Source organism: Melospiza georgiana, chromosome Z (assembly GCF_028018845.1).
Source record: "Melospiza georgiana isolate bMelGeo1 chromosome Z, bMelGeo1.pri, whole genome shotgun sequence".
Taxonomy (NCBI): Eukaryota; Metazoa; Chordata; class Aves; order Passeriformes; family Passerellidae; genus Melospiza; species Melospiza georgiana.
Genome location: NC_080465.1, coordinates 32,972,714 through 32,988,952, shown reverse-complemented (window position 1 = coordinate 32,988,952; position 16,239 = coordinate 32,972,714). Strand labels below are relative to the sequence as shown.

The following is a 16,239-nucleotide window of genomic DNA, read 5'->3' as shown; positions in this document are numbered from 1 at the left end:
AAATAGTAATAGTTAAAGTTTGGTGTAACTGATTCAGCTTTTGTGCATCTAGAAGAGATACATAGAATATTGTCAATTTGTTCTAAAGCAAAAGTACCTCTTGAGATATGGGTCTTCCTGAGGTCATTTTGGCTCACTGCAAATGGGATTTAGCTGGAAGCATGTCTGTATCAATGGTTTTTATCAACCTATGTTTATATTCAATGCTACTTTTCCAAGTAATAGTGATAAAAATCACCCAATCTGATCTCCTCATATCCAAAAAATACACAATTTTTGTAATAATTTCTAGGTCAAACTCACAAGTAATGATCAGCCTGAAAAGAGATGCAATCCTTAATTATCTTGACTAGATCTTGTGGCAAGTTCAAGAAAATTATTTTTTCTTCTCTCTCGGCAAATGAGGTGAAATTTATGGAAAACCATGACCTAGATATTTTCAAAACAATGTGCAGCTTTTATTTCATATCAAGCTTTTTTTTTTCTGTTCACTATAAATTACTTCAGTTAACAGTATGTAGAACATAATCATTTTCCTAATCAATATATTTGACCTTTAGGCCTTGCAGTGATTTCCTTAATGAATGATACACTGTGTAAAATGAGGAATGCATCTCATTGTTCGGAACTTGGTGCAATACTTTCACTGATTCTTTCTGGTTCTCCCACTCTGAGAAACAGGAAATTATTACTACTGTTTAGCTCCATTCTCCTTTACTTCTGTAATTGATATCTCTGCCATGATAATTTACCTCTTTCCTAGTGTCTGCTTAGACTTACAGGATGGTTTGAGTTGTAAGGAACCTCAAGGATTCTCTAGCTCCAACTCCGCTGCCAGGGCAGGGACACCATCTAGTAGATCAGCTTGCTGAAAGCTACATCTAGCCTGGTCTTGAACATTTCCAAGGATAGAGCATCCACAATTTCTCTGGGTAACATTTTACAATGTCCAACCATGCTCACACAAAAGAATTTCTTCCTAATATCTAAACGAAATATACCCTCTTCCAGTTTAAAACAAATATTCTTCGTCCTGTCTCTGCATGCCCTTGTCAAAAGCCTCTCTTCAGCTGTCTTGTAACCCCTCTAGGTACTGAATGGGTGCTGTAATGGAGCAGATTCCCCAGCCTGAACTACCCCAACTGTCTTGATGCCTTAGGAACCTAAAAATGAAACAACACACACTTTCAAGATATTAGTGTAGGAGGTAATATGAAGGCTGATCTTTATTGGGGACCTCCAGGGGCAAATGTGGAAAATTACCACAAAAGCCCACCCACACAGGGTGAATACAGATTACAGAATACTGAATACAGAACTTTAGCAAATTAGCCTGACAGAAATCACAGATTAGGAACACCAGTGGTGATGCAGTTCCTCCCCCAGTCCAAGCCCCTTCTAAATCCTTCCCCCTTAGATAGCCCTAAACTTTTTTGATAAAAATTTGTCTCAAAGAGCTGGTTTTTAGCCCCAGTTTCCAGAAGGAGCCAAGGTAGGGTGCGGACTTCGGAACATGTTTTGTCTTTCTGCTTAGGAAAATACTGAAGGCAAGTTACAATAATAGGCTACAAAGCTACAAGTGTATGTGTAAAGAACACAGAGAATATATGAAAGAAAAAAGAAAAAAATCATAAGGGATCAGTCTCAGCCTTTTCTCATAGGAGAGATGTTCTAGCCCTCTGGTCATCTTCGTGTACCTCCTCTGAACTTGTTCCAACAGATCAGCGTCTTTCTTATGTCTTACTCGATTTAATCTTTACTTTTTATCAAAGATGTTCCATAAAAAGTTTATTCTTATTTCCATTCTCTGTTTTTTTCCTGGTTTCAATGTGATTATACAGTCACAATTTTTAAAATACACATAAAAATGTATTTGTGACTAGTTTTTAATTACATAGATGGATATTTTGAAAGAATAAATTTCCTGTCAATAGATCTATAGTTTAATAAAATGTAATAAAATTATTTAATGTCTATTTTATATAAAGAGATATTTTTACATAAATATATATGTTGAAAAAGAGTGAACTTAAACTCTACAGTTACTTGAAAGGAAGTTGTAATGAGGTGGGCGTCAGTCTCTTCTCCTACGTAACAAATAATAGGACAGAAAGAAATGGCCTAAAGTTGTGCCAGGGGAGCTATAGATTGAGCACTAGAAAAGGTTTCATGGCCAAAAGGCTGATTGAATGTTGAAACAGGCTGCCCAGGGTGGTGGAATCACCCACACTGAAAGTGTTCAGAAACTGAGTAGATGTGGTGCTTAGAGACATGGTGTAGTGGTGAACTTGGCAGTGTCAAGTTAGTGGTTGGACTGGATGATCTTAGAGGTCTTTTCCAACCTTAATAGTTTTATGATTCTGTACACATAATAATCAGGACAAATAGATTTTACCTGGCTGTGTACTTTTCTCTCTGTTTTTCTTCCTTTCTGCAAAATTCTATTGATCTTTTTAACTGATGCTACATCCTGAGCTGATATTTCCAGAGGAATATCTAAAACAACCTTGCTATGATTCTGAATAGTAAAAGCTAATGTGGACAACAGTTTTTAAATAATTAGCATATATAGTTAATTGGGGTTTCCCATAGGCGTTATTTCTTTTTTTACTGAACTCATATTTTAGTCTGTCAAAACTTTGGGTGCTTTCACAGATGGTTTCCATTTTAGGCACCATTCATAAGCTTTTTCATTAGCAAACTTGATAAGCTCATGATTGACCCTTTATCCTGCTCATCTGTGCATCTGGCTAACAGCTCGTGCCGTAGCACGTGTCCCTGACGGATTCCACAGTCCTTCATCCATTGCAAGAGCGGGTTGTTGGACCATTATTTGTTACCCAGTCATCAGTTCATGGGAATATCTTCTGGGAGGATCTGTCTAGGACCTTTGGTGAGGGACTTAGGAAAAATCTAGAAGAATTTTAGATTTAGATTAAAACTACATTTATTTTTTTTTGTCAAAGTGCTCAGGAAAATTATCTTTCTCAGGGTACTACTGAAGTTGTGTTTTCTTTTTGCATTCTATCTACTCACCCAATAACTGAGCTAGAAGATTTTGGACTGAAGTTTTGTTCATTACACATTGCGCATTGCGCCTTCTGAAAACTGTTAAAAATTTCTATCTTATATTTATGTGTTTGAAACCACAGTTTATGCATGTAAGTAAACTGAATATGATCAAATGTGATTTGGATTTGTGGTTCCTGTGCTCAACCAGTACATCATTTGAAATTACTGGGTGGATGCTGTTTGGATCTGAAGATGTGTTAACATTAAGTTTACATACTTCTTTAAAATACTGCTGATCTGAAATGTACTGGTAGGTTTTAAGGCAGTAGAGACAGTTTCTTAGGCATGTAATTTTCTATTGCTCTGAAAAAATGCTATTTGTAATTTTTTTCTTTTCTTATTCTGTAATTTTTGTTTACCTATATTTCTTTAAAATCAGTCACTTTTTAATGCTATGAAGGCTTGTTGCCAACCTTGTTCAGTTTTCACAATTTTAATAATTTGTGTGTGGCAAAAAATGCCCTTTCAATTAGTTAATTTTATTTTTATCACAATACGATCCTCTTTTTACATTGATTTATCTGCTATTTCCATTAATAAATTGTTTCATAAATATTCTGCAGTGAGGATTAAGGTGGCTTATTTGAAGGTGAATTCTGTTACCCTGGTTGTTGATGGTGGTGAAATGGTCTTTCCACAATGACTGTGATGTTGGTATCAAAGCACAGATGCAACACATCTGGTTTTGGGGTATTTGGGGTTGCCTTTTGTTCCTTGGAACAATTTTGGTCTTCTCATTTGAGAAACATCCATATTTGTTGCACTTACTAGTGGATTCTCTACAGGTTGTTAATTGTTATAGCTGCTACTGCAGGTTCCATTACTGCCAGCTATCCTAGCAAATCCACTGGAGTGATTTTCTCTTTTTCTTCCTCTTTTGGGTAGAATAATGGAACTGGTGAAAGATTTGAACCTTCTTTCTATCTTGGCTTTGTGAGAGAATTAATCTAAAAGCTTTTTAACAGATTTATCACATAAAGGAATACTGTTTAATCCAAGATTGAGGCAGGTTGAGCAAGTTCCAAGTCAGAGATACTTTGTAAAATATGTAAATCAGTGACAAGGTAATTTCAGAGTGATTTCTCTGGTTGATTTAGAGGCTTAAATTGACAAGCAAGAGATGGAGCTGACTTTCATAAGAGGGAGTGCCCTAAATCCCAGCTGATCCAACACAGGACTATCACAGTCAGGGGACGTGAATGTAGATATCTAAGTAGATATCTTCCCTGGACCTTGAGGGCAGAAATCCTTTCAGCATTCCAAGGGAAGGACAAAACAAACTCAGAGATGTTATGGGGTAGTGCTGTCTTAAAACCTGTGCTTGAAAGCCTTCAGCATCTCTCATTATTTACATTTATGTGCTTTTTATGTTATTTTAAACAGTCTTGTAAACTTGTTTTCCCATGACAATGTCTGGCTTCTATGTCCTTCAAGAACAAATTATTAACAGCAACAAATACCTTGTACATCCTCCTTTATTTTTCAGCGCAAGTTATCTCTTGCAATACTGAACCAGGAATACAACCAGCAATATTGAGGCACTCTAGGTAGGATATTTTTATACTGACATGAGAAGCACAAAATTACATTTTTCAGATTTCTCATTCATTACTTTCATTAGTATCAATCTGATGATTTGGTATGTGGAACTTGCAGAAAGCGTTCAGGATCAGAATCGGAATCAGAATATTAATATGGGAGAATCCATTAGAACTTATTTAATAAGCATGGTGGCATGGAGCCAGTTCATAGCAGACCAGATCAATTTGTGTAAGACAAAATTTGCTGGAGCACTTCCAGAGGAGGACAACCAAGCTGGTGAATGGCCTAGAGAGTAAGTCCTGTGAGGAGTAGCTGAGGGAGCTGGGGAGGAGGAGGCTCAGGGGTGACCTTATCACTCTCTACAACTGCCTGAAAGGAGGCTGTAGCCAGGTGGGAGTCAGTCTCTTCTCACACGCAATCACTGACAGGACAGGAGGACACAGGCTTAAGTTGCACCAGAGGACGTTCAGGTTGGACATCAGGAGGAACTTCACTGGAAGGGTAGACAGGCATTGAAATCGTCTGCCCAGGGAGAAGTGGTGGACTCAGTTTCCCTAAAAATATTCCAGAAACAACTGGACATGGTACTTAGTGCTGTGGTTTAGTTGGCATGGTGGTTTTTGATCGAAGGTTGGACTCCATGATCTGGGAAGCCTTTCCAACCTTCATGATTCTATGATTCTGAGGTACAAAACAATAATTCCCTTTCTCTGTCCCCATTTTGGAACACACACACACACACACACACGAGAAAGAAATGGTGTCATTCCTCCTCATCTACCCCCAACTGCATACAATGAGAACATTTTATTGAATGCACTTTTCATGGCTCAGCTGTACAAGTAACACTAATAATTACTTGGTTATGACGGCTGGTTATAAAGTGCTGATTAAATTTTGAAACTGTCCAAGTAAACCACTGCAGTTTTGTAGATCAGGCCATATGTTCTTCAGAGAACAAAAAGAAGTGGTTCAGGCATACACTGCCAAAATTAAGCAAGAAGTGGTCGGGCTTTTGGGAACTTTACTTGTTTGGTTTTATGTGAACTAATAAAATTTTGGAGCTACAGGAAAAACCAGAAAAGTGCAAGGGTGAAGTCAGATGTTGCAGTCTCCTGTTCAAAGAGCAGGTCAGAATATCTCAAAAAGATTACACACCTTTTGTGTTCAAATTTTTATTTTCTTGTTTTCTTGTGACTTTCTGTGACATGAACCCCAAACCAAGTCTGCTGAGCAACAATTTGTACTTCTCTTGCATTATCCTAGAGAAGAATTAGAAAAATTAGTGTCAAAAAAGTCTAAAAGAGATATTTTTTTCCCAAGGTCTTTCAACAGAGAAAAAAGATATCTCTGTTGATCGTGACTATAGGCTAAACAGTGGATAATCTGAAGACTTTAGTTTTAACCAGTTCCACAGATGACTGGTGCTATTCTTTAGGGTCGACAGCCAACTGGACATGAGCCAGCAGTGTGCCCAGGTGGCCAAGAAGGCCAAGGTGACAGAAAACAGTGACAGAACAAGAGGACAAGGTCTTAAGCTGTGCCAGGGGAAGTTTAGGCTAGACATTAGGAAAAATTTATTCATTAAAAGAGTGATTAAGGGAATCACTTCTTGGAATAATCTGCCCAGGGAGGTGGTGGAGTTACTCTCTGGAGATACTTGTAAAAGGACTGGACAGGGCACTCACTGCAGTGGTTTACATGAGGAGGTGTTAGGTCATAGGTTGGGCTTGATGATCTCAAAGGTCTTTTCCAACCTAGTTCATTCTGTGATTTGCTGATTCTGTGAAACTGTTAAGGGCTGCTCTGATGTTAGGAATGCTCCCAATTCCCCTGAAAGTTAAAGGAAGGCAAGGATGATATCTGGGGAGTTGCCATTCACAAATGCAGGGATGAGTGCTCTGCAAGATCTGGGTACTTCTGACTTCAGCTATTAATAACTTTAGATAGGATTTTGTTTGCAAATATAACCATCAGTTGCTATTTTTTCTAGTTCAGTTATCTACGTGTGCAAGACTCATTGTTATTTAGAGGACTAGCTTAAGAGTCTCAGGTGATGGCCATCTCTGTTTGGATCTTTGGAACTTCTCATAGCTACAAGGATATTGCTAATACTGCAAAGGTAAAAAATTTCATCATACTACAGAGCTGAGTATTTCAGGGTGTGGGAGCTGGCTCTGTGCAGCCAAACCATGACATTTCTTACAGCATTAACTATCAGTTCTCACTCTGAGTTTTTCAGGGCTCAAGTAGCTCAAGTTTTTTCCTGGATAAAGATCTTTGCTCTAACAAGCACTAAAAATCAAAAAGAAGTTTTTGCTATGTGGAATCACAAGTTATTGTTCCTCTTCTGCTTACAATACCCCTCAAAAATGCACAATATTGTGTATGCTTCTTTTATTTGCTTATTGTGTATAATTTGAGCTTATGACTGTGGCTCATTGTAATTCTTCCTCACCTATGTTGTTGTCATGACTGTATTAGTGACTTCCACAGTAAACTGGAAAAGATGGTACATCTGTCTTTTCTCTGTGTCAAAACAGACAGATAACTCCAAACATGCAGGAATAGTCTGCAGAGAGAGAGGAATTCTTCTTTCTTCCTGATTTTTTTTTTCAATGTAAACTCCTTTTTCCTGCCCTTCATTTTATAGTAGCCCATGTGTGAGCTCTTGCTCTGTTCTTAACGATTCACTGCAGACTGTACTGCTGGGTAGATCTGAGTTTAGGAATCGCTGATGATCCTTAAAAAACAAAGAGTAAGAGCAGAATTCTCCCCAGAGAATGTCTTTCCTGCACATTGAGATCAGAGACCTCCCCAGATGGCTTCCAGCACAACAGAACGTTTTTCTCAGGAGTGCCTGAAGCTTTCATGAGCCTGGAAAGACCCTTGTGAAGTGTGTAATTAATGCACCATCCCCGCACAAGGAATTAAGTATCCTGTTTCTGACACACACATTCAAACAATATTGATCTGTTCAAAAGGCCTCCCATTTGCTGAAGCAGTTGTATTGCTACAGCTGGTTTGGGTTTTTTTCCTTTTGAGAATTGACATCACTGTTTAATTAGAAAAGGGCAGCCTTAGTCTCAGTGGACCAGACCTCATACACACATCGACATTCTTGCCCTCCTCCTGCTCTTCAAGATATATCTTGGTTTGTAATCATCTTGCTGTCCGTCTACAGGGAAAAACAAAACAAACAACCCAAGTTACAAAGTTCATCTCAGTTTGTTATATTTTTGCTTCTGTTTCACAGACCATTCTTTGACAGTGTCTCTTGGTGTTTGGAAGGAGAGAAGAGTAAGGGAAAAATTGTGTTTCCAAAACTAGGAGACTCATTTGAAGCATGAGAGGAAAAAGAGGAAAAGGAGGCAGTGGTCAGTTTAAGCTGTCTGAAAAAAAAAGGTGGGAGGATTGGTCTTGAGAGCAGCGGTACTGTCTTGGACAAGGGTCCATCCTTTCTAGATGTGGTTTGGCAGTTTTCTCTGCTGTGATAGCATTATGCCACTGATGCAGAGATGCTCAAGCAGCAACTGAAGTGCTGTGTCCTAGGACAAGTAATCAAATAGGAGAGGTTTTCAGTAGCAGATCTTTCCCTTTCCAGCTGTTCATGCTGAGGCATAAAGGTAAGGACAGGGGATAACCACCTGAGATTTTGAAGTCCTCATAACTGGAATAATCAGCATAGATATCAAAACAGGAAGGATTTTTTCCTGGGCAGGGTGCAAGTGGTACTGCTTTACCAGTGTGAAGGTCTCTCCTATTGCAGTCCTTGTGCACTACAAACTCTTGTTTATGTGGAACATCCATTCAGCACACCTAATACTGAAAGCATGCTAGCTTTTAAGCTCAGGTGGCTTTTAGGCTCCAAGGACAGTTTTGCTGACAGGCACTTAGCCCCAGGCAGGATTCCATGCCTATGACTGAAGGAAGCATTTTCACAAGCAAAATAAGCAGAAGAACAAACTTCATAATAATGACAGTGCCACAAAGGAGAATTAAATAAAGATCTCACCTCAGGAATAGAAAAAAAAAAGGCTAATTAAAGTTTTTATACTGTTTATTATTTTTCACAGTGCAGCCTCACATGTTTTACTCTGTACTATCCAGTGTATTGTAACTGTTCAGAAAATGTTTTTTGAGAAACATTGAAGATCTAAAATCTATGTCCATGTGTCAGGGACAGTAGATAGGGTAAGGTAATTTTCTGATGCACCAGTCCTATCCTCTGTCCCTAAAAGATTATTCAGTAGCACTAATCATACATTTGCCATGTACCATTATTTCAGAACATGGTCTCAAAATGGTCACTGTTTATGCCCAGAAATTTCTTTGACTGTGTTTTGAACCCAAGATTTTGCCACCAATCAATGCTTTGGTTTTGTATTTAGCTTTCCTGTTGCAGAGTACATCTGGTATTTCATGAAGTTTCAAGATGTCTCCAATCTGAAAGATGCTTTTGGTGGAATACTTCTTCACAGCATTTGTGTTAGGTTCACACTTTGATATTAACTCTTTTTCAGATCCATTATGCTGGTGCTGCTGACAGTTCAGTCCAGTTCATCTTCTACCAGCCGATCATTCACAGATGGAGGGAAACTGATTTTTTCCCTTGTTCAGCATCCTGTGGTGGAGGTAATGAATTACCACTGTATTTCAAAAGCTGTCATCTGCATACATGACCTTTCCCAACTGCTGCCCTGAGTTTTGGACCTTAAAAATGGCAGAATCTAAAAATCTGAATAATTAGAACTAAATGAAGGGAGGGACTTAGCAACATCATAGTAGCCTGTGGATTTCAGTGTTGTGCCAGACTCTGCAGATAAAGGACATGTTGATAGCTGCATACCTGCATTTAGTGCTGTAGCTATCAGACATTTGGCTGATGGGACTTGGGCCTGGATTTGGTAAAACAAGATGTCTCCATTTGTCCCTTTTCCTACCAGCAGGTTTACTCTCTCTACTGAAACTAAGGGCTCAATTCTTGGTGACTAAGAAACCTCAGCCTTTGTTTTTCTTTGCTTTTTCTAGACTTCTGAATTTTTGTTTGACCATACTGGTTATCTTCTGTTTCCTACTACATGTAATTTGCATTGCTGTTTTCAATCTGGCCTGTAAAACAACATCTGTTATGTCCAAAAGCACTGAAGCAAGCTGAAATTAATTTTTTTTTCCAAACCAGAACTTAGATACACTTCAGAGCCAGACAGGAAGAATATCACATCTCATGTTATTTATTCCTCTGTGTATCGCAGGTTATCAACTGACATCTGCTGAGTGCTTTGATCTGAGAAGCAATCGGGTAGTAGCAGATCAATACTGTCACTATTATCCTGAAAATATCAAGCCAAAGCCAAAACTTCAAGAGTGTAATCTGGATCCTTGTCCTGCAAGGTCAGTTGGCTTTAATTTTAAGGGAGACTGAGCCCTAAAGGGGTAAAATAAAATAGGAGAATATTCTGTTTCTATTTCTCACAGCATCATTTATCATACATTATTCAACCTCTCTATCATTCTACGAATGCACAGTGTAGAACACCTATTTAGCACCTACAGAGCAAAGACTGATTTGAAATGGTTGTTTCTTCCCCTCAGAATGTATTTTGCCTCATTAATTGTTACCAAGTATGAGAAAACAAATGCTCCATGATACCATCCCCATGCCCTGAATTCATGTGCTGAATACATGTCTCTTAAGTGTTAGTGAGATGGAAAAATTCTTTGCAGGAAAATTATTGTCACTTAGATGTTCATCACTTAGATGAACAATTTTTATGAGTTGGTTGGGGTTTTTTTCTAAATTTTCTCCTTAATGAAAAGCCTGCTTGCATTTATGGCAGCTTGTAAAATGTAACGAGTGATTTTGCTCTAGTTAACAATGTCCTTTGGCCCTGCATGAAAGTCTGTTCTCTGCTGCCCCCAGAATCATGGAATGGGTCAGGTTGGAAGAGACCACAGGGGTCGTCTGGTCCAACCTCCCTGCTCAGGCAGGGTTATCCCAGAGCACATGGCACAGGATTGTGTCCAGATGATTCTTGAACATCCCCGGTGAGAGAGACTTCACAACCTCTCTGGGCAATCTGTGCCAGTTCACGGGCCCTGCACAGTAAAGATATTCTTCCTGGTATTAGGGTGGAACTTGCTGTGCATTCTTCCTCAGAAGATTAACAATAAAAATAGCAAGATCAGATAGTCACATTTCTCATTTATAAGAAAAGAAAGCAAACCACAAAAAAGACCAATCATTTGTTGCACTGATTGCCCTGAACTTCAGTGGGAGCCCACCTGCAGCCGCTCAATAAGCAGCAAGCATTTATTTGTGCAGTCTAAATCTTTTGGTCATCTTGTGTGGCTTTGCCAAAAGGTGGTTAAGCATTACCCAGCAGACAGGACAAGGATGCCCTAAAGCCATATTATCACCAGCTCCTTTCCCTCTAGGCTTGTTTATTACCACCTCTGATATTGTGAGTTCAAGCAAGTGTCACTGAAAAAGTTGCTGTTTCAGACTTTCAGATTTCTGGAGGTTGTCAAAGAGAAAAGATGTCCTGATGAGTAAAAGGATACTTAAGAAAATTGTGGGGCTATGTATCCACCTGACTGAGGGTGGTTGCTGCACAAACCAGCTTTAGGGTAGCTAGGCACATTATCATAGCAGACCAAATCATCTAAGGCAAAGATTTTACTTCTTATAGGAAGTTTTCACTGAAGTTCACTGACTTTTTTGGAGTTAACACTCAGATTTCTTTGTCGTAGAAGACACCTTTACCTGCAGTGTATTGCACTTTCCTCCTTTAAGCACATTGGTTAGAGGCAGATGTCTGTACAGGCCAGGTATGATCAGGTAGAAGGCCAAAACATGAATGTTTCAGGAAAAGGATTATTGAAAAATATGAATCAATCTGGAACCTGTCTTCTAGAGTCACTTATCACAGTCTCAGTGAAGGTAATTTTATGTAGTTGCTTTATTTATTTTTTTTTTTAATTCTTAGATGCTATTTTTTTAAACCTACTCTTCCAGTTCAAATATGTAATTTGCCTCTGGAATTTTTGTGGTGGATATTTTCCATACTTTCTCAATGATTTTAAATAACATATTCTCAAATGGTGATGCAGATGACTACATGGTATATGAGAGGAAAGAGGAAAAAAATAACAGCTGGGCAGATGTCAGGAAGCAATTTTGTTTTATATAAGACATAACAAGGAAAAGTTGTTGATATAAAGACCCTAAGGGGAGGGAGAGTCATTTAGAAATACAGCTCAGCCATCCCAGAGGACCTGGCTTTTTGGAAACATCTTCACAGTCTTCCAAATTTCAAATTGCTATTTTCAAAAGTGCCTTTGTAAAGAATTCAAGAACCAACAACCCAGATGAAAAAAAAAAAAAAACAACCAAAAAACCCACAGGAAATCCATGGAAACTTCTGGATTCCTGATGGTTTCTCACAGTAGGGAAGAGGGTAGGAAGCAGAGACAGGGTCAGAAGTGTGGACAAGGAGGCTCTGCAGTGTCTGTGCTGTGTGGGGGCTGCTCTGCTCCACCAGTATAAAACCAAGAAGTTAATTTTTCCTGGCAAACCCAGTTCCATTGAGGCATAGCTGATTAGTGGTTGCTGACTGTTCCTATGGTGTGTTAATGAATGCCACAGAAAATAATCATTGAAGACCATAGTGGTGCTGGATAAAGGAACTGAGAGTGGTTGCTCTAAACACTAAACATTAAAATTTTCAGCAAAGGGTAAGAAAAGTTTAAATTAATACCACACGTATTGTGTGAGCCTGTTGCCTCTTTGGGTTTAGTGCATAGAAATGTTTACTTTATTGTGCTTGTTATGGCAATAAGCAGTATTGCTGGCATCATGAATAGAAAAAAAGCTTAGTCTCAATGAACATGGGAAAATATGTGAATGGTTATTTATCAAACACATATAACTTATACATGCTCATTTTCCAGGTTATGTAGAGGCAGCCACATATACTGTTCATCTAAGTCAGAGCGGTGATTCATGCCACAGAACACATGATACACGATGACATTTAGTGCCTTTTAATCCCTACATAGCATTGCTCCCTTCAGCCTCTCTTACCAAATCTGTTTTGCATCCTTAATAACCAACAAAGTAAAAAGGAAAGGCCTGTTTGTTGACAGTCCATTATGATTTTACAGCAGTCTGCCTTTGACTGGCAAAAATAAGTTTATATGCATATTACCTACTGACGTAAACAGCAGCCAATTCAATCTAGTCCACCCACCTTCCATGGGGCAAAATCCAGTATTAGTGCTTCACCCATTTAATTTTGGCTTTCATCTTTATCGTCCTTTCTGGTATATTTTAGTAAAAAATGAATGGATTTTTTTTTTCTTGCTTAGAGAAAAGGTTTCTTCAGATTTGACTTAACTGGGTGTGCTAAACACTTAGGATAATTCTAAGGTGCTATAAGCAGAAGATAAATTTGTTTCATAATTCCAAGAGAGGCTTCCCCCCAAAAAGCAATTTAGGCAAATGTAAAAAAGACTGCTGCCCCACTCATCATTCACTCATTCACCAGGATACTCTCAGTATTATTTCTAGATTTGGTCTTCAGCTTTTAGGGAGCATTCCCAGCCATGCCATTCTACATTTTTACCAATCTCCCATATTTTTTGCCTATCCCTGCTCCATGTTAATGTGGGAGTTTCTGAGTCACAATAGGTCTATTTGTATTTTTACTAGGAGATTTCAATGTCATATAAAGATTTCTAATGGCAACTTCAGCAAAGATTCTAAATTCATAAAGCAACTGTCTAAAAAATTTTGTATTAGCAAGCCTCTAGTATAAAGTGTTCTTTTTAACACTTGAGTTCCTGGAGTTTGCCTAGAGTTCAATCTGTAAGCCTGCCACTAGAAATATTGTTTACACCTGTGGAATATTTGGGGGGGGGGGGAGAATCTCTCATTTCAACAAGGTTTTTAGTGTCTAGAGACCTGAAGAACTCTTAGATATACCCTATTTATGGAGTCCTCCAGCGAAATTGCAAACTCCTCTTCCTGCTTGTCAAAGTTTTTCTTTTAGCATACTCATTTAAATATCAATACCGTGGTGCCAGAGGTAGGCATTACAAAAAAGAAATTTAAAATTCAATTTAAATTTTAACAAAATTGTAGTTTTCAGTTGTTCATTTTCAGCTAACTTAACAAGCACACTGAAGTACAAGTAAATGCATACAAAAGACACCAGGATGTTATGGCTATTCAGAATTATTGTAAGCTGTGAGAAGTTCATAATATGCTTGGAAATGTGAAAGTGGAGTTGTAGATGGAAAAAGGAGCTGGTACCAATGGCAGTGTTCTGTTAGTAATAATTTGGGTTACCCAAACTCAAGAGCAGCAGATACCTAAAGAGATACAGTTCTTCTCAAAACAAGTAGTTGAAACCTTGAAATTTTGGACAGGGCAGAAGTAATCTAAATTAATCTAGAAAATTTAGATTAGGTAGAGGGGGTGGGCCAGGAAGCATTTTTCAAGCACTTAAAAGATGTGAATAGCAGAGCAAATTCAGCTCTGAGGGGACAATACGTCTTAATGGAACATGGAAAGAAAGGCAGAAGGGAGTTCCAGAATTCTTCCAATAACAAGCTGTACGGTGGGAAAACATATCATGTACTGTTATGAGCATCAGATACAGATATCTGTCTACCCAAGATGAAGTTGCAGGAAAATTAGTTTAAGTCCTAGAAGATGCCAAAACTGCAGCAAGTCATTTACAAAGATTTTCACTGGACATTCAGTTGTTAAAATTTAGTACTATTAACTACTTATCAGCTCATTCCCTATTTGTATCAAACACTGCTCATCCAAACCACAACAAAATATTGAACTGAATAAAAAAATAGGAGATGTTTAGAAGCCTTACACTCATGCTACTGAAAGGAATTACTTTTTCTGCTTTTGACTGGAAACATCTCTTCAGAGCACTGTGAAGAGATTGGGGTTTAGCAGTCTATGGCAATGACAAACAAAATGTTGTTTAGAATTTAAAATCTGCACCATAAACAAGACATTTTTATAAGGGTAAGATACTGTCATGCCAAACAGACATTCTGTTTAAAGCAAGAGGTGTTTTGGATGCTGACACAGAAGAATGGCTTCCTAAATAGTGTTTTTCGTTCATAAGTGGGTTTTTAATGTATCCACTGACATACCACTTTTAACTGTTTAAGCAGCAGACATTGGCTTTTGCCAGTCTGTAAAGTACTAAGAGCATATAAAAGGACCAATACATATGATGTACATAGTAGTTCAGTTTCATACTGGTAACATCCAGAAACCAGAAAGGTGACTCATACGGGTGGCGTAACTGAGAAGTACTGTTTCACTGCCTGCAGGGTGTTACTGTCACCTGCCCCCGCTCTGAAGGGAAAAGGTAGTAGATCCCCAGAATAATACATGGGAGGCATTAACAGATACTGTCTGTTAGAGGGTCTCATTAACTGTTTCTCAACATACAAAGTGTTCTTGAAGTGTTCTTATCAAGGAGATAATGTCGCAGTGTGACATCTTCAGAGATCATTGAAATGCAGTACAACGCACCACCTTAGTGTCAGGATTTGAAGTGTTAAAATGCAGTCTTTTGCACAAGATTGTTGTCTGTCCAGTGAAAATCATGGCTTTCACAGAGCTGCTGGCTTAGATGCTAAACTGTTGTCTCTGGTGGCGAGCACTTTCATATCTTCCAGCACAGCCAACCCAAGCTGCTTTAACATTTCATTATTATTTGTTTGCTGCTGATAATGTCTTAAACATGCTCCATTGCTTGGATGGCACAGTCCCTGCCATGCAGATAATGTACTCTCAGGTCTGACAGATATCAGTGAAGGCTTAAATCTTCACATGCAAGTTTGATCAGGAAAGAGGTGTAATGGGTGCAGCCACCCAGGTTATTGCATGGGCAGCCCTGCAGCTGTCAGTAGGACCCCCCCAGCAAAACAGAGCCCTCAGCAGAAGTGGAGGCTATGAGCCAGAAGCACGTGAGCATCCTGCAGAGGCTGGGCAGCAGCACAGCAAGGTGCAGGACATCAGCACAGGAGTGGCAGGTTGTCCCCATGTGAGTCACACCACCCTGAGGCACCTTAGGAGCAGATGTCCTTTCTCTCTGCTGGCTCCTCTCAGTTTTAGCACCCCTGCCCCTGCTTGGCTCAACAGGTTGAGAGACTCAACGGCATGCAGGAGACAGAGCTGGGAAAGGCTGGCCTTGTCAGAAAGATGGAGTCATCAGAGAGGTAGAGGAGAAAGGCACTGGAGCTTAAAGCTTGTCATCTGTGCTAAATCCGGTTAAGCAGGAAAAGGAGCAACCGGGGAGGAGTTGACCAAACTTGTCTTCCAAGGAATGCAGCTGTGGAAACTCATCCCAGGGGAAGGCTGAATCTTTGCAGAGATGGCAAATCTGATTGCAGCACTCTCACCTCTGGCATGTGCAGCTCCTATTCCAACCATGCCTTGGAAGGGCAATTGTGTTGAGACTGCCAGCCCTCAGGAGGAAAAAAAAACAATGTGCAGAATATATGATAGGACTTGTTGGTCTGAAAGGCATGGTAGATTGCAGACATATGAGACAGAACAGCACTGCAAAGTAATTTGCTTTCTGC

At 39.1% G+C, this 16,239-nt stretch overlaps 1 protein-coding gene across 1 annotated transcript in view; it reads left to right on the top strand.

The window, feature by feature from the left end:
• Positions 1-16,239, top strand: part of ADAMTSL1 (ADAMTS like 1) — a 307,052-nt gene that overhangs the window by 193,621 nt on the left and 97,192 nt on the right. The window contains exons 9-10 of the mRNA XM_058044542.1: positions 9,138-9,249; positions 9,870-10,008. Coding sequence (XP_057900525.1) covers positions 9,138-9,249; positions 9,870-10,008 — 251 coding nt within the window. The remainder of the gene's footprint in view (positions 1-9,137; positions 9,250-9,869; positions 10,009-16,239) is intronic.